The 27,509-nt window shown below is 44.2% G+C and overlaps 1 protein-coding gene across 1 annotated transcript in view; it reads right to left on the bottom strand.

Moving 5' to 3' along the window:
* Window positions 1-26,346, bottom strand: part of LOC308305192 (1,4-alpha-glucan-branching enzyme-like) — a 176,153-nt gene extending 149,807 nt beyond the window's left edge. Inside the window, exon 1 of the mRNA XM_080749908.1 lies at window positions 26,130-26,346. Within this exon, the coding sequence (XP_080606034.1) occupies window positions 26,130-26,239 (110 nt within the window). The 5' untranslated portion in view covers window positions 26,240-26,346. The remainder of the gene's footprint in view (window positions 1-26,129) is intronic.
* Between the last annotated feature and the right edge of the window lie 1,163 nt (window positions 26,347-27,509).

Consider the following 27,509-nt stretch of genomic DNA (forward strand, 5'->3'; position numbering starts at 1 on the left):
TAACAGGCCGATTTGTGTGGCCTGGTGGAGACCTGTGCTCGGAAGAGCACTGCTTCTAGTTATATATGCATAGGCAGGAGCATAGAACAGCAACAAAGTCATGCACCCTATGCATTTGTTGTGCAAGTTCTGCTTAAAGTACAAAGTATGTGTAAGTAAGATATGAGAGCCAAAGAAAAGACAAATTTTACCTCTGGGTATGTTGTGGCCACACTACTTTCAAGCTACAAGCTCACACTATTCAGTACTACAATTATAACACACTAGGACATACATAACACACTCCTTTGAAATTATAAATCCATGCTGCGTTACAATTCACTCTTCTAATTCCCATGACCTTGCAAAATTCAAACTGTATTTGTAGTGAAAGAATGTCGGCTCCCCTGAAAGAACCATGAGCTCCCCAGAAGTCCTCATTTGAGAAATTTAGTGGAAACTTTATAATAACAGTGATTTTTGGTGCCACTGGGTTTATTTCTCTGAATAAATTCATACACTTCGCTATGTTTAGTTTCCTCAAATAAATAACAGCTTATAGTAATGCTCTTGTCACCGTGCATGTTTATTCGTGCATGCCAATTTCCGAAAAATTTGTCTCTAATAAACATGTTATCTACAGTATTGCTGCAGTGGCCATCCATCTGTGTGCATTCAACCCAATGCACGTTACACGCTGTATTTTGTCTATGAACATGTTCTGATGTTGTGTTGTAAGGCTGTGAGTTCATCATTGTCATGGCATGATGCAACCTAGACTAGGATGCATCATGCCATGACCTTGGGGCGGCATAGCTCAGGGGTAGAGAAACCGTTATTTGAGTACGAAGGGTTCCCGAAGGGTTCCCAGTTCGAATCCGGGCTCCCCCTGAGTTAATGTCGAAGGGTCCTTGGGCAAGACTCTGAACCCCACATTGCTCCCGGTGAGCAGGTTGGTGCCTTGCATGGTTTCCTCCGCCACCGGTGTATGAATGTGTGCGTGAATGGGTGAATGTAATGCACAATCTCTGTAAAGCGCTTTGGATAAAAGCGCTATATAAATGCACCATTTACCATTTACCTTAACAGGCCAGGTCTGGTTTGTTGGCATTTGTTCTTTCGGTGATAAAAACAAAACAAAAACATTGCTGTGACACAGCGGTAACATTCCTTCCTACTACAATGGAGATGGTGGTTTGAATCCTTAACGGATCATGCCTCTGGCTTGACACAGGCAGCCCTATTATTTGTGAATTATCAAATACTATAACACTTGACCTCATGTCATTATTGCGACCGAAGGTCGCATATACTCTGAAGAACCGTGTCGCTTGAGTGTCCTTCCTTCCTTCCGTATCCTTGTGACCGTCCGTATCCTCTGTGATGTCAGTGTGATGTCAGCGAGTTGTGACATCACTTCCTGTACAGGGCGGCTACACGAAATGTGGATAACACTATATATGGAGATAGTCCAGTCCATCATGTCATATGGGACTACCGTCATAGAAAGTAGCCATTGTTAGGCCGGAGTCATTGGCTGTCTAAACATGGAGATGTGGATAACACTATATATGGAGATAGTCTAGTCCAATATGTCATATGGGACTACCGTCATAGTTAATCCGGAGTCAATGGCTGACTGTCTGTACAGGAAGTGATGTCACATGACATACTTTTTATGCCCATATATGAGTCCTAACATGGAGATGTGGATAACACTATATATGGAGATAGTCTAGTCCAATATGTCATATGGAACTACCGTCATAGACAGTAGCTATTGTTAGGTCAGAGTCAATGGCTGTCTGTCTGACTGTCTGTACAGGAAGTGATGTCACATGACATACTTTTTATGCCCATATATGAGTCCTTCTGTACCACATCTCCATGTTTAGGCAAACTCCACACAGAAAGGCCCTATCGCCAACCCAACCTAGGGTGTGAGCGATAGGGCCTTTCTGTGTGGAGTTTGCATGTTCTCCCCGTGTCTCCTAGGGTTGATACCCTCACAAAAACATGAACAAACTCCCCCCAGAATGACAACAACTAGAATCGTCAGAGAATCGCTGTGGTTGGCCAGATGGTCAAGAATTGGCGCGACCTCACCCTTTAGGGCGAGGTCATTTGGACCTATACATGGAGAAATGGAGCAAACCTGTTTGGCCTAAACATGGAGATGTGGTACAGAATGACTCATATATGGGCATAAAAAGTATGTCATGTGACATCACTTCCTGTACAGACAGTCAGACAGACAGCCATTGACTCCGGCCTAACAATGGCTACTGTCTATGACGGTAGTCCCATATGACATGATGGACTGGACTATCTTCATATATAGTGTTCTCCACATCTTCATGTTTAGGCCCTATCGCTCACACCCTAGGTGGGGTTGGCGATAGGGCCTTTCTGTGTGGAGTTTGCATGTTCTCCCCGTGTCTCCTAGGGTTGATACCCTCACAAAAACATGAACAAACTCCCCCCAGAATGATAACAACTAGAATCGTCAGAGAAACGCTGTGGTTGGCCAGATATAGTCAAGAATTGGCGCAACCTCGCCCTTTAGGGCGAGGTCGCATGTCACCCTGAGGTCGCATTCCACCCTCAGGTGTCTTACTAGTAAATGGTTTATATAATGTGTTGTGATTGCATTATTGTGACCTTAGGTCGCAGTTTACTGTCAGAACCGTCACAGCTTGTCCGTATCCGTCCGGACCAAGCCCCCAGAAAGACTTTTAAATATTGAAGCAGCCTCCCTACTGGCCAAAGCTGGAACAGCAGGCGGGGGGGACGACGACGACATGCACGAGCATAATAGCGCACCGCTGGGGTCTACACAATAGGGTTCAATGGACGTCGAGTGACGTTCATGACGTAATTACGTCTCGGTGTAACAAATTTTGGCACATAATTATGTGCCAATTTCCCCCACAATGCACCTGGAATAGAGCAGGTAAGATGTGATAGACATCATAGGATTTTCACACAACGAATAACTGAGTAAGCATGTTTGGGGTCTCACAGCATATCTCCATATACAGTACAAGGATCTCCATATATGGTTAACTGGTCCGATATACATCACTGGCCAGACAGCCAAGACATGGCGCAACCTCCCCCTTTAGGGCGAGGTCTTACTAGTAAGTACTTATGATTACTTATATAACAGTGTTATAAACTTTATAACAGTGTTCTAAACAGATTATTACATTGCATTTATACATTAGCTTATAAGTCACTTTAGAATAACAAGTGATCCCCTACCCCATCCATTGAGTTCAATGGACAAGTGGCACCATCTTGTGAGGTTTTCAGCCATTCTTTTCAATGGTGTGATGTCACATTCTCTTTATATATATATATGTCATGATTATTGTTAAAAAGCATTATTAACTAGAGAGGTGCAATTGGAAATTGCAATTGCCATTGACTCTAATGTGGAGCCAATCAGAGAGGGGGAAAAGGATGACATCACGATATCAAGGTATTGTGATGTCTGATTGGCTTAAGGGTTACATGGGATGATGAGTAAGAACGCCAATAACAATAGTGTGTTGCCCTGCGGGGTAACCACACTAATTATGAGTAACTAGATTCTTTCCCCTCCCCTCACCCGGTCCCTAAGGGATAAATAGCCGTATGCAGCCTTATACACTGTATGCCATGGGTATTCAACTGGCAGTGTCCTTGTGGCCCCTGGAGCAATTAATAAAAAAAAGGATAAAAAAAAAAAGATTGAAAATCGTTCTTTTGTGGGGGAGTCTGTGACCCAGCTGATCCTCGTTGATGCATCGTTAACGCACCAAAGAAGGCAATTATGTGTGCACTGTCAAATAGGTTGACATAAAGTCAGGCCCCCGGCCCCTTGGGTTTCTGACAATGTGGCCCCCTGAACAATTTAGCTGAATTTTATATACACAAGGACGTAGGGTTGGATCTTTTTGGGCGCCTCAGTGGGTCACCAAGTAAGCGCACATACTGTACCATATACAGTAAAGAAAGGCTCCAGTCCTTCCTTCCAGCTGACCATGGTTTGAATCTGCCCAATGCAGATTCTTCTGCACAAGGCACTTACTGCATGTGCATGGTATATGCACTCCTCTGTGAGACACCGTACCCGCCTCTATTTAATAGATTTTCTTTTGCCATTTTAATGTATCAAACTTTTTATTACAATATTTGCCAGACCCATGAAATGGGTAGGCCTACATAAGCAAATGTCGGTCTGTCCCTTTTCTATATAAAGGGTATATATGATGATGACATGATGATGACATGCCTACAAAAGGCATGATGTCATAAATGATGATGACAGACAGGGGGTCTGGCACAACCAGGTTGACCTGGTCTAGTTTTAAATATAATTTGTATTTTTTTCCTTAGTTATTGTAATTGATTATCAGGTTGGTCCTGACCGCAGGCCCCTCTGTCATGCGCATTCAATAAATGCAATTAATGGGATCATTTTACTGCCCTCCCCTCAGGCGCAGGACTAGATGGAGGGTGGATTCTTTCTGGATGTTGTAGTCAGAAAGGGTGCGTCCATCTTCCAGTTGCTTGCCAGCAAAGATTAGTCTCTGCTGGTCAGGGGGGATGCCTTCCTTGTCTTGGATCTTGGCTTTGACGTTCTCAATGTTGTCACTTGGCTCAACTTCTAGGGTGATCGTCTTGCCAGTGAGGGTCTTGACAAAGATCTGCATTCCTCCCCTCAGACGCAGCACAAGATGAAGGGTGGATTCTTTCTGGATGTTGTAGTCAGAAAGGGTGCGTCCATCTTCCAGTTGCTTGCCAGCGAAGATCAGTCTCTGCTGGTCAGGGGGGATGCCTTCCTTGTCTTGGATCTTGGCTTTGACGTTCTCAATGTTGTCACTTGGCTCAACTTCGAGGGTGATGGTCTTGCCAGTGAGGGTCTTGACGAATATCTGCATTCCTCCCCTCAGACGCAGCACAAGATGGAGGGTGGATTCTTTCTGGATGTTGTAGTCAGAAAGGGTGCGTCCATCTTCCAGTTGCTTGCCAGCGAAGATCAGTCTCTGCTGGTCAGGGGGAATACCTTCCTTATCTTGGATCTTGGCTTTGACGTTCTCAATGTTGTCACTTGGCTCAACTTCGAGGGTGATGGTCTTGCCAGTGAGGGTCTTGACGAATATCTGCATTCCTCCCCTCAGACGCAGCACAAGATGGAGGGTGGATTCTTTCTGGATGTTGTAGTCAGAAAGGGTGCGTCCATCTTCCAGTTGCTTGCCAGCAAAGATTAGTCTCTGCTGGTCAGGGGGGATGCCTTCCTTGTCTTGGATCTTGGCTTTGACGTTCTCAATGTTGTCACTTGGCTCAACTTCGAGGGTGATGGTCTTTCCAGTGAGTGTCTTCACAAAAATCTGCATGTTTGCGGAATATTAATTGCTATCTGTATACTTTTATCCTAGTTTCTTAGTACTCTGTTCTCTGCAACCAACACTCTGCAAACTGCACTGGATTTTTGAACATACCTTCTCTTATATTGACAGTGATGTCACAGTTATGTCACAGTTCTGACATTGCACCGTGATTGGTTTTGGAGCGGTTCTCCTGGAAGGAGCTAAGCTCCAACATCTGGTTTTGTCTTGCGCTCAGGGTCACATTAGCCAAGCTTCGCGGAACGCTTAATACAATGCTCACTTCACACTGGGTGTGATTTTTACACTACACAGCTTTGTTAGCCTCATTTATATAAAACTAGACCAGGTCAACCTGGTTGTGCCAGACCCCCTGTCTGTCATCATCATTTATGACATCATGCCTTTTGTAGGCATGTCATCATCATGTCATCATCATATATACCCTTTATATAGAAAACCCGGACAGACAGACAGACCGACATTTGCTTATGTAGGCCTACCCATTTCATGGGTCTGGCAACTAGACCAGGTCAACCTGGTTGTGCCAGACCCCCTGTCTGTCATCATCATTTATGACATCATGCCTTTTGTAGGCATGTCATCATCATGTCATCATCATATATAGCCTTTATATAGAAAACCCGGACAGACATTTGCTTATGTAGGCCTACCCATTTCATGGGTCTGGCAACTAGAAATACTGTTCCTACAAAACAGTGTGGGCATGTAACACCATGTATGGGCATAAAGATCTACCCTTTGGCTGCACCTCATTGGCTAAGAGCCCTGCCTTTGTACTGTCGAGGAGAACTTGACTGAAAGAGAAATAATGAAGATAACATACATGTGCTTGCTTTCAGCGAGCCCACAATTATGTTTAGGAGGAGTTTTCAGTACTGTATTTTTCACCTTGGGTGATCATATTATTATTTGTTGTCCAAAATTGTAATCTACTAAAGGTTTACGCCCGCTCCACTCGTTTTATAGTAAGATATTACTAGTAAGACGCCTCAGGGTGACCTGCGAGGTCGCGACAATTCTTGGCCACCTGGCCAGTGATGTATATCAGGAGGTATATATGGAGACACCTGGTACCCATATATGGAGATCCATGTACTGTATATGGAGATATATGAGAGCCCAAACATGCATACTCAGTTATTCGTTATGTGAAAGTCCTATGATGTCTATGACATCTGACATCATACCCTTTTATGCCCATACATGGAGATCCCTGTCTGTAGAACCAGCCGTTAGTGTGGTATGTGGCCGATGTGGCCTCCATATATGGGCATTCCAATATGAAGTCCTGTTAGATATGGGCTTAATATTGATGACATCAGGGAATTCCATATATGGGCATAAAAAGGATTCTGTTAGTGTGACATCACAGACAGTGAAGCCAGAGTGTGATGTCAGAGCGGCAAACCCATTCTGTTAAGAGTGGTTCCCCTGACATCACAGTGACGTCAGAGCGACAAACCCATAGAACCACAGTGTCAGGCGTTATAGACAGAGATACTGTACATACAGTCATACATACATACATACGAACAAGTTGTAACCGTTCACATACTAAACTTGCGACCTACGGTCGCAATGATGTCACATGTCTCTAGTTAGCGTGGTTTCCTAGAGGGCAACACACTATTGTTCTCGTGTAGCATTTGTCATCTTCTCCTGGATCAACTTTTAGCCAATCAGGAAGCGGCATTCTCGTTGACATCAACATTACAGAGTAAGTCCATTGAGTTCAATGGGGGAGTGGTGCTAGCTTGGGGATTGGTCAAGCTTCACATGACAATTTGGCTATGCAGACAATAAATAGGCAACCACACTTGCAATTTCCAATTGCATCTTTCTAGTTTATCGTTAGATGTAGACTAGATGAATGTATGCAGCCTTATATATGCCTTGATATTACAATGTCACCCTTTGCTCCTCTCTCGCAAGTTGGCACCTTGACAGAGTGCAGTTCTAGTTTTTGCGCAAGCAGAGCGCGCACGTACAGCGATCTGCTGGGTATGTATGTACCGTATGTCGGTGTCGTCTCTTGTTTAAGACCATAGCCCAATCAGGGACCAACATCTCTGGCAACGTCATCATTAACAGGCAATGCGGGACCAGTATTCCTGGTGATGTCATTGGTCATAATATATCAGTTGTTTTTGGAAGCGGTGATGCCAGCGGTGAGCACACCTCATGGCGCACTCTGATTGTGCACAAGTAGGCCATACATGGCCTATTTGTGCGCAAAACACACGTTGGCACCTCGACAGAGTGCATTTCTAGTTTTCATGATGTACAGAATGGCAACCTTGGTATTAGATGATACAATACAGCTGTGTGCTTACACACTTTCCATCTTTAGACCCCTGCTTTAAAGCTAGAGGTCAAATTGTCTAAAGGCAGTTTATTCCAGTAGTCCTATAGTCTTCCACTCTAAATATAGGACAGTACACTTCCCAAGCGCAGTTGTATCTAGACACTCACACATTAGATATAATGGATCTGGCGTTATAGTAAGTGCCTGAAGACCCCATTGCTCCTCTGTGTTCAAACATAACAGCAATGCCAGTCTTTCTTTACCAAGCACAGACTGAACCGAACACAAACAACCATTACTTGCAACCATCACTTTACAGAAAGCCATCTCATAGGCATCCTAGGAATTGCCTCGCCTTTGTTCACGAGAGTGAACAAAGCAGATATAAATTCAGGTTAGGACAGCCGAGAAGGGATAGGAAATTGGCAAAATGGTCCAATATTGTTTAATAACGTTAAATCACTTGCTAGGTTATCGTTTTGAAAGGTGCTGTGTGCAGCAAATAAAAGCCTCACCTATTGTACTTCTTTACAGAATTACTCACAAGATCACAAGAACAAAACCAATTTATTTAAGGCATATCATCCCTCTGACAGAACGGGCTGCTACTACAAACAGTGAGCCATGTCAGCTTTTTTTTGCTATATAAAGCAGATGATATGGCCCTTCTTAGGGATTCAGTTTCTATTCTAATGGCAGCAAAGCAAGTGCCCTGCGCAACTTGTGGTTGAACGTGTAGCGATAACGTGGCACCAGAGCCAGGCGCGTAGATTTCAATGTCTGAGAAACCGCCGTTCTCCTGGGCTTTTCATGTACAAAAAGGCTTTGGGTTTCAGCAGAAAGGACAAAAAGCCAAAGCAAGTGTCCTACAATCAATGCAGACCCGTAGCAATAACTGTGTGCTGATGGGAAAACACGTTCTGCGGTGGGGGCAAGAGTTCCACTCAAGCAGGGCGAGTGGTCAGCCGCTGGGGGGCGAGCGTGACCGTGGGCAGGCCTTCCGGTACAGTATACAACCTGAAGATGAGGAAATAAACAACCAAACAATGATAATGATAATGAAAAACAAGTGAATAACGCTCTCTCTCTGTGATAGAATCCTCTTCTCTCATCTCGCTCTCTTTCTCTGTGATAAAACCCTTCTATTTTATCTCTACTCTCTCTGATAGAATCCTTCTCTTTCTCTCCGTCGCTCTCTCTCTCTCACACACACGCACACACTCTCTTGAAGGCTTAATGTAGATTACGCTGGAGTCTCCAGAGAGGATGGAATGGGTGCTGAGACCCCTCGTTACAGATGTAGCCGATGTGAAAGTGAATTAATGGGCCTGAGGTGGAGAGAGATGGGAAGAAAGAAAGAGCACTGATCCTTTCTCTTTCTCCCCGCTCTCTTGTCCTCATGCAACACTCACCCTCACTCTCTCTTTTGCGCTCTCTCTCTCTCTCTCTCTCTCTCTCTCTCTCTCTCTCTCTCTCTCTCATACACATCATCACTGCCTTTCTGCCATCATCACTTTCTCAACCCCCAACCACCCCAAACCCCCATCCCCGAAACTCACCTCTCCCACTCAGCCTCTTCTCTCCTCTCCTCTCCTCTCCTTCAGTCCACCCCGGCCCTCTTTTCTCCAATTCCTTTCTCCCTAGTGTATGTCCTTATCCCCTTCCACCTTCACTCCCCTCTACTCCTTTCCTCTCTCTCCCTGATGTATGTCCTTACCCCCTTCCACCTCATTTTCCTCGTTTCCTCTCTCCCTGGCATGGCATGTGTCCTTCCTTACCCCATTTCACCTCACTCTCCTCTCTCATTGACATACAGTATGTCCTTACCCCCCTTACACCTTCTTTCTCCTCCTTGCCAAATGAAATGCAGAACGGCAGTACCAATGAGCCGTAACAACTGAACATACCAGAAGAGAAGTCTTCACATGGACACGCAACGATCCATTGAACTACGGTTTCAGAGTTTATCTAATAGCCTGGATCGTACTGTGTAGCTTAGTTTTTGGCAGGGCCAGCCACAGACCAGTACAACAAATCAACGTGTCACTGACTGAATTATAAACCATGTTGGTCGGCCGGTTAGCCTAGTAAAGGACTATCCAGTCGCAGAGCAGTTGTCCCATGTGATTTTGTTTATCCTCTGTTGGCCTAACAACTGTCCCTCCAGGCTATGGGATGTAGTGAGCAGCAGAGCACAACTAGGGGCTTGGCTGACACAAGGGCTCACAGGCGGTTAGAAGAAGTGGGGTGATTCTAAAACTTCCATGATCGCCCTATGGCATAAAGAGCTTTGCATTCCAATTGCGTCGAGCATTTGTTCACGAAAACAAAAGACGCTGTCACTTACCGCAGTTCTGTTCTAAGATCTTGTTTTAATCTATTTCACCCCAGCCCACATACAGAGTATATATAATGTACTGTAAGAATGAAAAGGACAGCCAGCCACCAGCATCTCTTTCCTCACATTCTCTTTATCATCTCTCTATCTCTTATGAGTCTTATTCAATCTCCTCTCCACCCTCTTTTCTGGTTTGACACCAATATGTTAGAAAGCAGCTGCAGGGGACACAACTGATGTTCCACCCGACACACACACACACACACACACACACACACTAGGCACAGATGATAGACACACATAAGCATGTATCTACTGTAGACTACACACACACACACACACACACGCGCGCGCAAAAACAAATGTTGGGAGAGTTAAGACTGAAATGGCATTTCCAAATACTTTGCAAACGTATAACTTTAGTGTGCTTATTGTGTAATGCCATGATTATTAATGAAGTAAAGTGTAATCACCATGTGCGATCATACACAATTAATTATGCAGCATTGTCATTGTCATGCAGCAGACGATCAGTCCCAGTGGCACAAAAGGTTTTGGATTTGGTGGTACAGTATTTATTATTCACTGTACCTTCTAGAGGTTGGGTGGGACCTACGGTAAACCCTGCCAGGAAAAAGCACATTAACTGAGCGGTATTAGCTCAGCTTTTTAAAAACACTTAGGCTAATCCTTCCCATTTTGTGAGGTGTTTCTGTATGTTTCTGTGGGTATACGAAGAACGTTGTAAAATGAGTGCTCTCAAACCACTTTCATTTAAATTTCTTTAACCCTACAAGACCCAGAAACCTTTTCAACCGGTATACCGAAAGTCTCATTATAAGCCATTCTGGATTAGAGCTTCATCAGCTCAATGCCCAACATGTAAAAGTAAAATGTTACTACAGTTACTGTCAGTCAACACCGCGGCAAGGACAATTAAAGTGCAGGAAAGCTCTGAAGAGAAACAAAAAGCTTCTCTAACTACTGATGCATGCTAATAACCGCAAGCTCATGAATAGCACCGACCTTCACCCCCTTATCTGCCATGCAGCCTTGCTCTGACCGCCCCACTGCCAGGCAGGTAGCCTGGCACGAAAACGCCTGCTTATTTAAACATTTAATGAAATTATAAGCGAGGCAAAGCTGCAGTGTTTCTCATCACGTCAAAGCCAGTTATGCATGCTGCCTGGATTGCATGTTTTATTCAAGACCATGTTCCTCAATTACATTGTTGTCTTTTATTTATTTTTCCTTTTCTTTTTTTTTAACAGCCTGTTTAAAGTTGTTCCGCTAACACAGGCCCCCTGGGACAGGGCCTTAGCATGGAACTGGCGCTTACAAAAAACATGGTCTGAGGAAGAGTACTGTTGCAGTGAAGCTAAATTGGGATTCTTGCATGTTTGATAATTCAACAAAATTGTGGAAAAATATCCCATAATGCCCAAATGCACTGTTACAAAATATATAAGAAAAAGTATTTTGATTATTTTGAATTTCTACAGATATAAATATTGAACAATATACCGTATAGCCTAATTCTTTTTAACTCATTTTTTTCTAATGATATATAATTGCTCAGCTTTTATTGTATTATGATTAAACAGTCCATCACGCCAAATTAAAATCTTTAAAGAAGCTTTATGGATTAACCATTTGAACAGAGGTGGTTCTACGGCTAGGGGTGGCCTTGGGTGGGTGGCACAGTGAGGTGCCCATTGAGGTACCAGGTTTCCTCCCCGTTACACACCACTTTATGCATTTTGGAAATATGCTCCAAGAGTGCTGGAATGCACCCGGGGGGCTCTTTCTTGGTCGTTCAGAGAGCGCTCTGAGCACCGCCGATCCAAAATGCAAAGCACTGACTAAGCTGACACTCACCAAAAATAGCAGATCTGCAATTATAATACTGTATAATAACACATTATTCTACCATAATTTAGGGTAATACGTACATGTATTATTTTCTTCATTTCATTGGCATTACTATTATTTTATGTTTGTGGTGCAGTATAGCAAGTGATTTGAAGTGACGTGTTTTTTTTTGTTGTATTGATTCATAATAATATATTTAAAAACAACTTGCACACCCACACGAACTGACGCAGTGAGGACTCTCTCGCAGCAGGCTCTGAATCAGAGATGATTATAGACTGGCTGAACAGAGTTGGGCAGTTGGCCTGTGGGGGTGAGGCCTATACACCTCTAAGCTGCAGACCTTCAAAGATTTAAAAGATCAAATGTTACCAAGCCCCAGCTCGAGGAACTGTTAGAGATTGATTTCTCCTGTTTTATCCACACAGGGGTTGCAGCGGAAGACGCTCAACCGAAGATGCACGGAGACTCAACCTAAAGTATTCAGAGAGAGGCTGAATTTAACGTGCAGAATTTATCCACCATGGCTGAGGCTTAATTTCAGAAAGAAATAGGGGTGGCAAAAAATAGGTTAACACTTTAAGCCCCGTTTCTAAAATAAATAAAATAGAAGATCTACTGTCTCACTATTTTCGCTATTTGTTTGATAATTCCTATAATGACATTCCCAAAATTGGGATGACATGTTTAACACTTTGTAAGCCACGGGGAGCCCCTTAATGTTAAAACCGTAGTATATCGCCCATCCCAGCAAGGAGTCTCAGCCACGCCGTACTTTCCCGGACTTTGTCATTAAAACCGGAATAAATGATTTTGATCCGAAAATCGGCGATCGTCTAACCTTCCCTAGTCACCGCTCGTCCAACGGTGGCTCGTGGCTGCTCTGACATGAAACAGAAGTGACTCTCATGGCCTCTCCTTCTTCAGCCTTCCTTCCTCCTACCCACTTGTGGTTTGGACGTTAGCTCTAGCAGAGCTGGAGTGCTAGGTGCTAGGCTATCCAAAGTGGACACATCGACTGTTCAGTCACTCCTGGACTATATGCATGGATCGTTATGCGCGCGGATCGCGCACGCGAAACGCACGGGGAGATCGATGCTCGGCCAAAACCACCATTCTATCCCAACGGAGATCGAGAAAATCACGGTGAGCTAATGACCTGGGGAAAAAAAAAAAAGAAAAAACAACGGCGCTGTCCAAGAAGGAGGGGCGGCGGGCTCATGTTTATAAACATAATATTATGTCTCAGATCACAATACAATAATAGAAATTTCACGGCTAATCTACCAACCACCATTCTATTTCGGACGGCAAAGGGTTAAAGTGGTTATGGTTGCATTTGCATACAATAAAACGCTTTTGTAAATTATAAAATATGTCGCATGTACATGGACGGGCATCGATTGTGAAATTAATCTACAAAAACTATTCCGAATTGGGGACAATGGGACATATATGGATAAAATAACTGAATGTGACATTAAATGTGAACACTAGGGGGTGGAAATTGCCATCCTCTGTCTGCAGTGTCTGATGCCCCAAATGACGCCCCTGCACCATTGGAAAGAAGTCCAAGAGGGGTGATTCACAATTCTTGAGTGACTGCCACTGCATTTGTTTAGCTACCATCCCCAGCAACCTGGAAGCTTGCTACCATGCTGGGGTGAGGTGGGAGTGGGGGTGAGGGGGAGGGGTAAACTCTGTTCATCCATTTACCTCCATATGGCTCTATGCTTGGCATTGCGCTAACACAGTTCTTCCTCTTGTTAGAGGCATCTGGGATGGGAGGCGAGCCATCTGAACCTAGCCAGCCACATTACCAACACATGTAAACAAATTTGTTCAGCTCCACAATGAGGGAGAAATTCCTATTTTATTCTTCTTTTTTGTGAAGATTTTAAAATATTCGCTGCACGGACGCCAGGAAAATACGACCATGGCTAATTGAATTTCCGCCCGCCTCTCCTGCACGTCTGCTCCAGCCCACTCCCAACCGTGTGACTTATTTGTCGCTTTTTGGATGAGGATTGACGTGTTGCCAAGATATCTTGGCAGGAAATGTTTAGGGATGGAGGACAGGACGCCATTAAGACAGATATAAGCAATCAATCAGATGAGGATTGTTTGTACTTCCCACAGCCAAGTGTGTATGGTCATTCAAAGGAAATGATGATACCCGCTACAAATTGGATGCATGACAAAGGAATTTATCAGAGCTAGAAATGACATGGCCTCGGTAATGTCTCCGTCAATAACAATAAATCAGATGTGGGGTGGGCATGACAAGGCACAGGGGAGGGATTAAGCAACTAGCTCTTACTCTTCATGGGTTTTATCTGCTAATAATTGGCTGGTTATTTTGGCATGACTTTAACCAAGCAGCAAGCAGTGAGGAAGCAGTTGGAGAGTGATGAAATCAGAGAGAAAACATAACAAAAGTGAATAATGAGTAAAGGAAGGGAAGATGATAGGTGGGCATTGTGAAAATTAATTTAGTGTGTGGGGGGCGGGTGACATAAAATATAAAATTAAGGCAAATTTTTGTACTATGCCAATAGTCCACTATGCTACACACTGGATTGACTGGTTGGTTATTGATTTATGACTGACTGATTGATTGATTGATTTGTAAAAATTGTCTATAACATGGTTTATAGATAATAATGATGAAAGATCTGGCTAATAGAAATGAAAAACTAGAAAGATGCAATTGGAAATTGCAAGTGTGGCTGCTGTGATTCAGGTCACACTTGCAAATATCTCTCTATCTGTCAGTCTTTGTCCCTATTTGAGCGGTGCTAACCATTCCGTCCTTGTCTCTTTTATGCTCATATATGGAGATCCCTGATGTCATCAATATTAAGCCCATATCTGTGAATGCCCATACGTATATGGACAGTCAGTCAGTCTCATGGTCTATGATGTCAGACATTTATGATGTCAGTCATCTCCATATTTGGGAAGTTAAAATTTAAATTAAAGTCGATGGAGAAAATGTATTCATAAACTAGAAAGACGCAATTCTGGGAAATTGCAAGTGTGGTTGACAATTTATAGTATGGATAACCAAAATGGCATGTGAAGCTTGACCAATCCTCAAGTTTGCACCTCTCCTCCATTGAACTGGACTTTTGGGGTTTACTCTATAACGTTGGAAGAGAAAAATAGTGTGGTTACCCTATAGGCAACCACACTAATAATCATCTGTTTGACGTTTGGCAGATTCTGATAATGCTTAAGCTGCCTAGCCATCACTCTCACTCTCACTCACACACACACACACACACACACACACACACACACACACACACACACAGTGCCAGTTTGGGGGATTTGCCCAGCAGTGTTGCCAGATTTTGCGAAAGAAATAAACAACCTACTATGAAAACAAGCCCCATATAGAGTAGAATAGAATAGAATAGAATAGAATAGAATAGAATAGATCGCTATTGCACAAGCGCATAGGAATTCTTGGAGCACATTTAAAAAGAAAGAAAAATACAGACAATAAAGACAAGACAAGAACATTTCTAGTTATAACCTGCACAGAGCATTTATGGCCCAAAGAACAATATGTTTCTATGTAGCCATCACATGTTCTTGAAACTTCCTCAGACTGTGTTACAGTACATGCCTTTATTTATTGGACAGGCTTTTTCATAATTTTCATATATACAATACTTTATACTTGGTTTAAGGATAGTGATCATGCTCAGCCACCTCAATATATATTTTTAAATGTGTTAATCACATTAACTTAACTCAGTCGGTGCCATATTTAAAGTGGGATGACCTCTTATATTGCCGGTTCGCCAACAAAGGGTTAAAAAAATAGTGTGCACGCTGGTGCACACATTCGTGCACAGATCATGCACTATGCATGTGCATGCTTTTCACAGCTTTCAAACAAAAAAAATCCGCTTGGAAATCCGTTCAGGCATTCAGGAGAAAGGAGCCCTTATGTTTTCTTCAAATGTAAACAAACATGGCTGCCATGTTTGAAAGATGGGGTTGGTATGGGGGTTAAACATGCAATTTCGCGATCGCGATCATGCCTAGTACACTGTTGGAGGTCCAAAAAAAAAATTTTCAAAAAAATAAATCTTTTTTTTTTTAATTATTTTTTTAAAAAAGACGTTCAGAAGACGTCTGGCAGGGAGGTCCATAGTGAAAAAGACGTTTTAAAGACGTTTTTATCATAGAAACATCTTTTTTGGCAGGGTATGAGTTAAGCCCCGTTTTCACTGAGTCAAACTTCTGGAAGTTTTTTCCAAAATGACGGCAATTTTGAAATTCACGCCATGTGAAAACGGCCACTTATTTTTGTCTTCTTAACAGTTAAAGCATTGTAATTGGGATTGAAAGCTTCAGAATCCATATTGCATTCGAATGTTATGTAAGCCTGCCAAATACAGAAGACAGATGTCTATTTCTTTCTACAATCTCCAGCCTATACGGCCGCGGTGCTGAGAAATGCAAGCTTGCTAGATCAATTCATGGTTCAAACTTATTTGTAGGCTATAGAGCATCGCAGCGGAAGTGGATTGCCTGGGGTCACTTTCACTTTCACCATTCATTTTCGCCATAGACTTTTACAAAAACATTTATAACAATTATGTTAAGCCTCGAACCAAGCCATCCAGGATGGAGGTGAATCATGACCATATAACCTTTTTTTCTATGAAAAGAACATTTTGAAAATCGCTAAATAAAGGGTAGTTATTAAATGTAGTATATCAAATAATGTAATATTAAAATATGTTTTCACATAGGATCAAAGGTTGTATGATCATGATTCACCTCCATCCTGGATGGCTTGGTTCGAGGCTTAACATAATTGTTATAAATATTTTTGTAAAAGTCTATGGCGAAAATGAATGGTGAAAGTGAAAGTGACCCCAGGCTATTCTATAGCCTATTTGTAATTAAGCTGTGTGTTTTTATTTTTTTGTTTTATTTTTATTTTTATACAAGTCCGGTCTGGAGAACGGGAGGGGACGCGATGCGCTCGTAATGTTGTGATGAAAGCTGGAATCTTTACAAACTCAAAGAGCTGCATCATTAGTTAATAGTTTCTCCTCGTTGCATGATTAAAAGTGTTTTACAGAGCAGCGAGCATCGAGTCTGCATGGTCATCCATCGTTTACGGTGACGCGTGAAAAAAAAAAAAAAAAAAAAAACAGCTAATCTACAAGCTCACAAGTGCATGGGGGGAGCGTTTCGCTGTTAAGAGCGAGATTTCCCCCAACAGGTTGCATAACGCATGAGCGATCCTTTCTAATAATAATAATAATAATACATTTTATTTATAACGCACTTTATATTTGGAACAAATCTCAAAGTGCTACATTGATAAAATAAAATAAAAATAGCGAAGCAGAAGCAAAACACGGCCAACAAAAGATTAAAAAAAGAACAGGACTAGCAAGGTAAAAACTGTTAAATACGTAACTTAAGAACACATCTCATGGCAGATTAGAAGCACATATGTTCAACAATGAAAAAAGAAAAAAGAAGGATTAAAAACACAAGGGCATCTAAAAGGACTTCCTAGGCAAATGCCTTGTTAAAAAGAAAGGTCTTAAGTCCCCTTTTAAAAGAGTCAACTGACTGTGGTGCTCTAAGATGGTCAGGGAGAGCATTCCACAGCAGAGGAGCCGCAGAGCAAAAAGCCCGGTCCCCCATAGTGCGTAGGTGAGTCTTTTTTGTTTTAAGTGAGTTGTTGTGTCCAGAGCGGAGGGAGCGTGTGGAGCGTGTGGAGGTTGGGGGTTCGATGAGTTCTTTGAGATATGAGGGGGGCGTTGCCGTGGATGCATTGGTGGGTGAGGAGGCAGACCTTGAATTCAATCCTGGAGGAGACGGGGAGCCAGTGGAGGGAATGGAGTATGGGTGTGATGTGATCAAATTTTCGCACTCTCATCAGGACCCTGGCAGCACTGTTCTGGATGTATTGCAGCCTCTGGATGCTTTTGCCAGGGATCCCGATGAGAAGTGCGTTACAGTAGTCAAGCCTTGAGGAGATAAAGGCGTGGACCAGTTTTTCGGCATCAGGAAGGGTGAGTGTGGGACGGAGTCTGGCTATGTTTTTGAGGTGGAAAAATGAGGTTTTGACAAGGTGTTTAATGTGGGGGTCAAAGGTCAGCTGGGGGTCCATTTTTACACCCAGGTTGGTGATAACTGGGGAGAGGGGGAGGTTATGGCCGGAAAAGGTGATGCTGGTTATTGTGGATGTTTTGACCTGATTTGGGGTGCCGATCAGAATGGCCTCTGTCTTGGAGCTGTTTAATTGTAAGAAATTGTGGGCCATCCACGCCTTTATCTCCTCAAGGCATGTGGTGAGTGTGGAAGATGATGGTGGTGATGGTAACAGGGGAGCAGAGGGGGGTGGGACAGTCCTGAAGTACAGTTGGGTATCATCAGCGTAGCAATGAAATGAGATCCCATGCCGGCTGATGACACGACCAAGGGGGAGCATGTAAATGGTGAAAAGGGTAGGGCCGAGGATGGAGCCTTGGGGGACACCACAGGTGACAGGCTGCGTCCTTGAATAAACCCCTCCCAGAGATACACGTTCCGTTCTGTCGGTGAGGTAGGAGGAAAACCAGTTAAGTGCAGAGTCGGAAAGTCCAGTGGTGGAGTGGAGACGGTCGAGGAGGATGGTGTGGTCGACTGTGTCGAAGGCTGCCGATAAGTCCAGGAGGATGAGGAGGGAGGGGGAACCGGTGTCAGCTGCCATCAGAAGGTCATTAGTGACCCTGACTAGTGCAGTTTCAGTGCTATGGGCTGAACGGAATCCTGACTGAAATTTTTCGTAAAGGTTATTGTTTTGGAGGTGTTGGTTGAGTTGTGCAGCGACAACCTTTTCGAGGACCTTGGAGAGGAACGGCAGGTTGGAGATGGGTCTGTAATTAGCATGAACTTCTGGGTCGAGTGTGGGTTTTTTCAATAGGGGTGTGATGATGGCTGATTTTAAGGCGGGTGGAACATGGCCGGCTTGGAGGGAGAGGTTAATAACTGTGGTAATGAGGGGGCTGATGGCAGTAATGTGGGATTTAACAAGGGCTGTGGGGAAGGGGTCGAGGGTGCAAGTGGAGGGCTTCATCTTGGAGATGAGGTCCTCAACCTCTCGCTGCGAGGTGTTCACGAAGCAGCAGAGAGGCTGGGGGATCCCTGGCTGTAGGGTGAGAGACAAAACAGGTGGAGTGGGGGAATGAGATAGAGCAGAACGTATATTATTAACCTTGGACCTGAAGGCGTCAAGGATGAGGTTACATTGGTCCTCGGTGATATCGCTGTGGGAGGGTGATTGTGGTTTGAGAAGGTTGCTTATGGTAGAGAAAAGTTGTTTTGAGTTTCCAGTGCTCTTGTTGATGATGTTGGAGTAAAAGTTTGACCGTGAGTCTCTGAGGGCCTTAGTGTAGGCCTTTCGATGGTCTCTATAGGCCTGTCTATGGACAGTGAGCCCTGACGCCATGGCTCGGCGCTCGAGGACGCGGCCTGCTGCCTTCAGTTTCCGCAGCTCACTTGTAAACCAGGCGGAGGAGCGTACGAAAGAGACTGTTTTAGTTTTTATGGGGGCGTGTAAATCTAGGAGGTGGCTAAGGGTGTTATTGTAAAGGTCGACTGATTCAGTGGATGTTGAGGGGGTTGCGGAGGAGAGATGATGGAGGTCCAGGGATATGGCATCATGATTAATGTTTTTGATGTTTCGGAAGTGAATTTGGCGTTTGGGCTTATTGTGGGGGGAAGGGAAGGGGAGCTCCATAGAGATGACCCTATGGTCCGATACGCCCATCTCATAAACCAGCAGGTTGCTGATCAGGCCGGAGTCACTGATGACCAGGTCGAGCGTGTGGCCCTTGTCGTGCGTTGGGACGTGAACATGCTGTGTGAGATTAAGGCAGTCCAGTAGTTGTAAAAGTTCAGCTGCAGGGGGGGAGGAGGGGGTGTCTACGTGAATGTTCAGATCGCCAAGAATTAGTGTGTTGGTGGAAGTGGTGCATAGTGTTGTGAGGAGATCATTCAGCTCGGAACTAAAAAGTGAGTTTGATTTAGGTGGCCGGTAAATAAGTAATACTGTCATGGTGGAGGGGGGTTTACATTTAAATCCTAGACATTCAAATGAGGAGAGTGTTGGCAGAGGGAGGGGAGATAGTTCCAGGTCCTTTCTGTGCAGGATGGCTAAGCCACCACCTGTGCCACCAGTGCTGCGTGCCTTCTCCAAGTACTTATAGCCAGGAGGGCACGCTTTGTTGAGGGATGAATAGACCCCTGGCTGGTGCCAGGTCTCAACAAGGCACATGACATCAAGTTTCTTTTCTAAAATGTGATCGTGGATTAGAGTGGATTTTGCTTTAAGGGTTTGTAAATTGAAAAGCTCAATTTTAACTGTTATTGGGGTGATGGATTTCTGCAGGGGCCGGAGTAAACTGGAGTCCACTCCGCGTTTTGTGTGCCACCCGCAGTGTAGCGGTGGTCTGACGTCACTCCTAGTGCTGCTGTTAGCTGTGACTGGGGGGGTGCTCTGATGACGAGATGCACATGCGACGCAGCGTACTGTTGACCAGATGGAGTGGATGGGACGTGGGGTGGAATAAACAAACTTACGACGGGAACTTCTGTGGGTGTAGCGGGGACGGTGTAGAATTCCAAGATGTTTAATAACTGAAGTAGATATTGGAGTGATGACATTTTTTAACCGTAGCAGTTGCGTGATGGAGTATTGAAGCATTCTGCCGGTGGAAGACGGAGGTTTGGAGAGTGATCCTGCTAGCCGTTAGCCGGGCTAGCTGCAGGCACCAGTTGCCCGTTGACTGACGGCTTGTTGGCAGAGGTAGCGGTCCTAGGCAGACTGTGTGCCCCGCCGCACCGGGACAGCTGGAGGGCTGTCCGGGGGGGTACCTCAGCGGTGGATGGGTGGAGGACTGGATCCGTGGCTCGTCTGGCGTGGAGGGAAGCCGTTGACTGGCAGCAGGCTGGCTGAGGTAGCGGTCCTAGGCAGACTGTGTGCCCCGCCGCGCCGGGACAGCTGGAGGGCTGTCCGGGGGTTACCTCAGCAGCAGATGGAACAGCGGCTCAGCGGTTCTGCAGGCGTGGAAGCGGTCCTAGGCGACAGTGGCCCCGCCGCACCGGGGAAGCTGGAAGGCCTCCCGGGTAGTTGTTTCACACCACCGCTGGACGTAGGTGGAGGTGTCCAGGTCGGCTACCGGCAACGCTGAGCCACTCGATGCTTGAGACGGACGGCAGCAGGTAAGCAAACCACCGTCAGAGTTGGCGTCCCAGATCGTGCGATGGTCGCGCACAAAGTTCCAAAAGTACAGACAGTTTCTGTACAGCAGCTGTGCTGCTAAAAAAGAGTTAAAACTAAACTAATCACTGTTAAAAACTAACTAAAAACAATATAAAACTAAGCAAATGAGGAACGGAGAAGCGGCACACACTGAGCGCCAGCGTCCTCTCACGTCACGTCCTCTCACGGTCTTTCAGCTCTGTCATATAATGACCCAAAAGAGGGACACCAGGTTGAAAGTGGAAGGAAGGAAGGAAGGAGGCTGCTTAGAGACCTATGGTGCTCTTCCATGACGCTCTATGGCGACATGGATGAAAGTTCAGGGAGCACTGTTTCTGAACCTTATGTTTTGTTGCATGAAGAATATTTTGTTAAATCCATTTGTAGCGTTCAGGGTGAGAGGGAGAAGAGACAGGCACTGTTGCCCAGGGGTGAGATGCGATGGGCTCGCGTGGGTCTTTCAGTCCGCGTGTGTTTTTTGCAGGTCTTTCAGTCCGTGTGTTGCCATGTCTGCTAATTATAAGCGACTCTGGGCTTGATTTCAGTAAAGTTGCTTGTATGTATTGATAGTGGCTGGTTGAGGTTTATTTGTTGTGAGCTTGTAGATCGGCAATTTTCAAGTAGCTGATGCGGCGATGCGTATAGTTTTAAAGTGCTCGTGTGGCTAGATAATATCACTTTTTGGGGCTTATTTTCGTACACCTGGTTCTTATTTCTCTCGCAAAATCTGGCAACACTGGTTTTCATGCCGTCACGATGGCTTGTGAAAACGAGCGATACCAGTATTTTTGCTGCTGATGAGGGCATGTGAAAACACCCAAAAAACTAAACTCCCGGCAAGTTATGCTAATTATAATTATTTATTTTGCCGGGAAAATTCCGGAACAGCAATGAAAACATGCCTTTACTGTAGGGTTCAGCATGTTAACATGATAACATCACCTATTCACCAATGTGCAGGCAGCTCTGGCTGCCAAACACAAACAGAGAATGTAGATTTATCACAAAACCACAAAAGTATCTGTTTCCGACTTTCTGCCTGAATAAGTTTAAAATTAGCTTTGAACCAGTATTCTTTTACTCTCCCTTCATTTTTAGTTCAGGGTTTATGTGACTTATGTGTGCCTGTGTGACTTGTGCGACTGTCAAGAAGTTTCTTCAAAACTGAGAAATACATAAATTTCACATTCATGAGGGAATGCATTGCGATAATGCTTAAGAAAAGCATAGCATCAGCTCCCGGATGGCAGATAAGGTAGACCAGTGCTGACAATGCTTGACTAAAACACACATCCTCTCTCTCTCTTTTTTGCCTTACCATGCTGTCACACTCTTCCTCTCCCTCTCTCTAACCTCCCTTACCATGCTGTCAAGGGCTCTCTCTCTCTCTCTCTCTCTCTGTCCCCTTACCATACTGTCATAGATTGACTTTAGGTGGGAGATGCTGACTTAACAAGCTCAAATACATGCCATGCATGCACGCACATGCACGCGCACACACACACACACACACACACACACACACACACACACACACACACACACACACACACACACACACACACACACACACACACACACACACACACACACACACACACACACACACACACACACACACACACACACACAGCCATGCACACCCTCGCACAGGTACACACACTTATACTATAAACCTACCATCATCATAATCAATCCATGGCTAAGGACTATTGCTACGAGACGAGAGTGGCGTAAAACAATCACAAAAAAGTAAGTCTACAGCTCCACCAACCTCGCGTCACCAGGCATACTCAAGGGAAAGCCTGGTATTCGTTTACAATGGGCCATTTGATCCGGTCTATGCGGAAACCACAAGCAGAACAAGTTTTTTTTGGTTCCCCCCGTTTGTTTCCCCAATCCCTATTAAAATGCTCGAGTAACCTTGTGTAGTCTCAAGACTACCCAGCTGCAGCCACATGCAGGACCTCACAGCTCCACGGAGGTGACCTCACAAGACCATGTATGCCACCCCATGGTCGCCGCCATGACACCTCCACACCTCTACAGGCGGCAGGAAGTGACCTCACGGTTTAGGCATAGTTTTACTAAGGTCAGGGTTAGGTTTAGGTTTAGGCATAGTTTTACTGAGGTTAGGTTTAGGCATAGTTTTGCTGAGGTTAGGGTTTGGTTTAGGCATAGTATTTATGTGCCGTTATGGACAGAATAGTAAATCTTCCTCCCCCAGTATCCACGTTGTCAAAGATAATACAAAAAAGAAAAACAGCGATTGCCGCACGGTAGCTCAGTAGGTAGAGCACGTAGGCCACTAAAACCAGGGCCCGGGTTCGCTTCCCAACGAGGGGAGATAAATAGCCTGGGGACAACTTCCGCTGAAGTGTGGAGGTCATGTGACATCCGGCCCAGTGTGGAGGTGTGAGGTCTGCAGATAGACGCTTCTCTGTAGTCTTGCCAGTCGCTACGAGTTGGGACTAAAAGATGCATAATATACCAAACAAATTTTCCAAAGGCAAAACTACACCGCATCAATGGGTTTATTAGGTAGGCCCTAAAAGTATGTCCTTCAGCGCATTATTTTGGGTTAAAACTGAATCCGATGTTTGTATTACTGTACTTTTCTTTTAGATCTATTATTGTACTGTGTAGTTAGTTCTGTGACATTTGTTGGAATTTGTGTTTATCTGTAAAATCGAAAATTCAATAAAAACAATTTAATAATAATAATAAAACTGAATCCGGTTTGATCTTTCCGGTCAAATAGTCCTTTGAGGACTACAACATGACGTAGAGTGGTTTCCGCTCCCGACCGGATCAAACCCCGAAAAGTGAAGGGATCCCAGGCTACAGCTCCACCCAACTCCACTATGTCCGCACAATGATGTAACACAACACAACACAGCCAGGCTCTCATTCAGCAGCCACAAAGACAGAGGGGGATATCATGTAGTCGACTAATCTGTATCAAAGCTGTGAATTAGAATCTGGTGATATATGCCCTGGTTTAAATTACCAACCACCTATTCATAATTGGCCGTGACATGAAGATATTAGGGCTTGTGACAGCCAGGGCCATTTTTGTCCTAACCTTAGCCTGGCCTCAATTACAAGCCACATTATCACTCATTAACTTCAATCAAAAGTCCTCCCCGTGGAAGGAGGAGTATTTATTTTTGGTCAAGGAGCGCAGCCGTCATATCACAACAGCTATTCGAGCACGAGGAGGTTGTGTCACTATGACAGGTTTTACGCCAGTCATTATTTTAAATTAAAATCACCAAACACTGTGCTGCTCTAGAAGAGCTTCAACTGGCGGTTGAAGGGGGTCCTCAGAGTTACTACAGGGGTGCTGCCAAATCTTTGTGTGACTTTTTTTTTTCTTTCGTTACATTATCCACTTGAACTCAAGCATCCTGCTTTTGAGAGTGAATATTGGCAGACAATAGCAGAACTGCAAGCTTGCAACGTGTTGCAGTCTGCAGAGCAATGCGTTGTACAGGCGATGAGCTTGTACATCAGCTATTTTCGGCAAAGAGATTTGGTGTAGAGGGGAAAAATAGTAGACCACATACAGAGTCAAAGGTCAAGTGTGCTAGTAATAATATTAATACAAAAAATACAAATGAATAGGAATCCATCATATTAACAAATATAGATAACACACTAAAAGCAAACAAACAAACAAAATAAAACATGAATTTATACAACAGTGATGACAATGCTATGAAACAAGTCTATGGTTATAGTTAAAACTTTCGCAGGCCTAATCTCAGCCTAACCCTAACCCAATTATTTTATTTGTAGGCTACATGAAACAGGATCTTCCCAGATAAACTCTGAACTCAAAACAGATATTATATTAGTGAATCAATCTTTGCTTTATTCTTAAAATATTGAGTTATCTAGTCTATTCATATCAAATTATTCGTGTTAATTAACCTATAATAAATAAGGCGTAAAGCAATGGGGTGGCATAGCTCAGGGGTAGAGAAACCGTTATTAGAGCACGAAGGATTCCCAGTTCGAATCCGTGCTCCCCCTGGGTTAATGTCGAAGAGTCTTTGAGCAAGACTCTGAACCCCTAACTGCTCCCGGCGAGTAGGTTGGTGCCTCTCATGGTTTCCTCCGCCACCGGTGTATGAATGTGTGTGTGATGGGTGAGTGTAATGCACAATCTATGTAAAGCGCCTTGGATAAAAGCGCTATATAAATGCACCATTTACCCTTTGCAATGGGGGTTTCCGCACTGGGTCGCCCTGCCAGCCTTTTCAAAGCGGCAATTCCTTTCTTGGGATTGACGAGGCATCAAAGGTTGCCCCCCTACCCACCCACCAGTGAAGACAAGAGTATATTTAGTATATTTACTCAAGTAATGTACATTGTACCTAAGTATAATTTTTAGGTATTTGTACTTTATCTGCTATTTTCAAAAGATGTGTAGGCCTATACATTTGAAAACTTGAAATGGGACATTCTGCATAATGAGTACTTTTACTTTTCGTACTTTAAGTACATTTTGATGCCAATAGCCTACTTTTGAATTCCGGACTTTTACTTGCACAGAGTAGGCCATTTCTGCATTGCAGTATTGATACTTTTACTCAAGTAAAACATTTGAGTACTTTTTCCACCATGCACTGCTATGGCTATATGTGTCATCATGTAGCCTACTATGCCCCTATGAGAGCTCCGATTTAACGCAGTGCGTTGAACCGTGTGACACTCGTTGCAACCTTGGCCAATGTCAAAGAAGAAAGTGACAGTGTGCTGGCGGTGTGTGAGGAAACAGCATGTTGTTGTCTCGCTGCTCAGACAGACTGGTCACACTCACAGCGGCTATTTTGAGTACGTATTGGGTTACACACATCAGAGAGAGAGAGAGAGACAGGGAGCTCGCTTCCTTATCAGTGGACAACAACAATAACCAAAGCCAGTCGAAGTGATTATTACCTCCTGCGCACCTCGTCCATGTACGGGGTTATGTAGGGGTCTTCCCGGTGGAACTCGTCAATGTCGGGCACTTCTGGCAGTTCGTCGGCGGTTGGAGAATCCTCGCCCATTTTATCGTTACGCTTGTGCTGAATAAAGCACGAGAGAACTGTAGAAGAACAACTTGTTTCACAGTTTCATACGCTACACTTCACACACAGAGCACGACTTCAGCTGAACTATTTACCCAAGTGGAGTGCGTGGTACGAGGGGGCGTGAACTGTTGTACGAACCACGTGTATGCTTGTATGACCCCTCCCTCCCTCCCTCCCTCCCCTGTGGAAACTCCCCCTCCAAATCAATGCCTGCATTCAAGTTAAAAGTTAAATATCATGTGATGTAACATTAATAGGCTAGCCTAGGTACCTAGGTATTCACACACTGGACCGCCGCAGGCCTACTTTACTTCCACTTTACTAAATGAATAGTGTGTGTGTGTGTGTGTGTGTGTGTGTGTGTGTGTGTGTGTGTGTGTGTGTGTGTGTGTGTGTGTGTGTGTGTGTGTGTGTGTGTGTGAGAGAGAGAGAGAGAGAGAGAGAGAGAGAGAGAGAGAGCTTGCATATGAAGGTGAGTAGAGAACTAAGTAGAAAGTTTGTTTTATGGGGAGAGAAAGGGGAGGTGAAACTTCTGTTATAGATGATGGCAGAGTGCAGTAACTACGTTTTCGAATTTCACCAAAAATTGGGCTTAAAAGTGTTACAGCTTATCAGCCAAATGAAATAAAGATATAAAAGTGATATTACACTGATTGTACATCTGTTCTTGAGGTAATTGTTCATCCCCCAATATTATGAAGGCTAATTCGACACAAATTTATAAGTCGGTGTGTCCCAAAACGTAGTTACTGCACTCTGCCTTTGTAGGGCAGTGTGCTCTGTAGGCCTACTGCTATTTGTCCATGCACAGGCCTATGCAAGCCAGTTGTCAGGGTTTATGCAGACATTATTTGGACATCTATCCAGTCATTCATCATGCATATGACATTTAATATTGGACCTAAAAAATAATAATTATATAATAATCCAATGATATTGGACCTTCACAGGCCCAGAAGATGAGGGAAACTTAAGCATTTGACCTAGCCATATTAATCATAACTCTTGCAGAATGCTTTTATTTTGGGACGTTATGTCTACGTCCCTAAAAGCACTCTACAAGAGTTATGATTTATGGCTACATTTGAACTACTGAAACAGGGGAGTTCCCTGACAAGTCAAACACACCCCATATTTAAAGGGAATGCTGATGTGTCTTTCAATCAATTGTTGATAATTATCAGTCCATCTATGGGAACAACAATCTATAATTGCGACACAACTCACAAAGACAGAGACAAGTTTT

Source organism: Nannobrachium achirus (genome assembly GCF_963921795.1).
Source record: "Nannobrachium achirus genome assembly, chromosome: 19".
NCBI lineage: Eukaryota > Metazoa > Chordata > Actinopteri > Myctophiformes > Myctophidae > Nannobrachium > Nannobrachium achirus.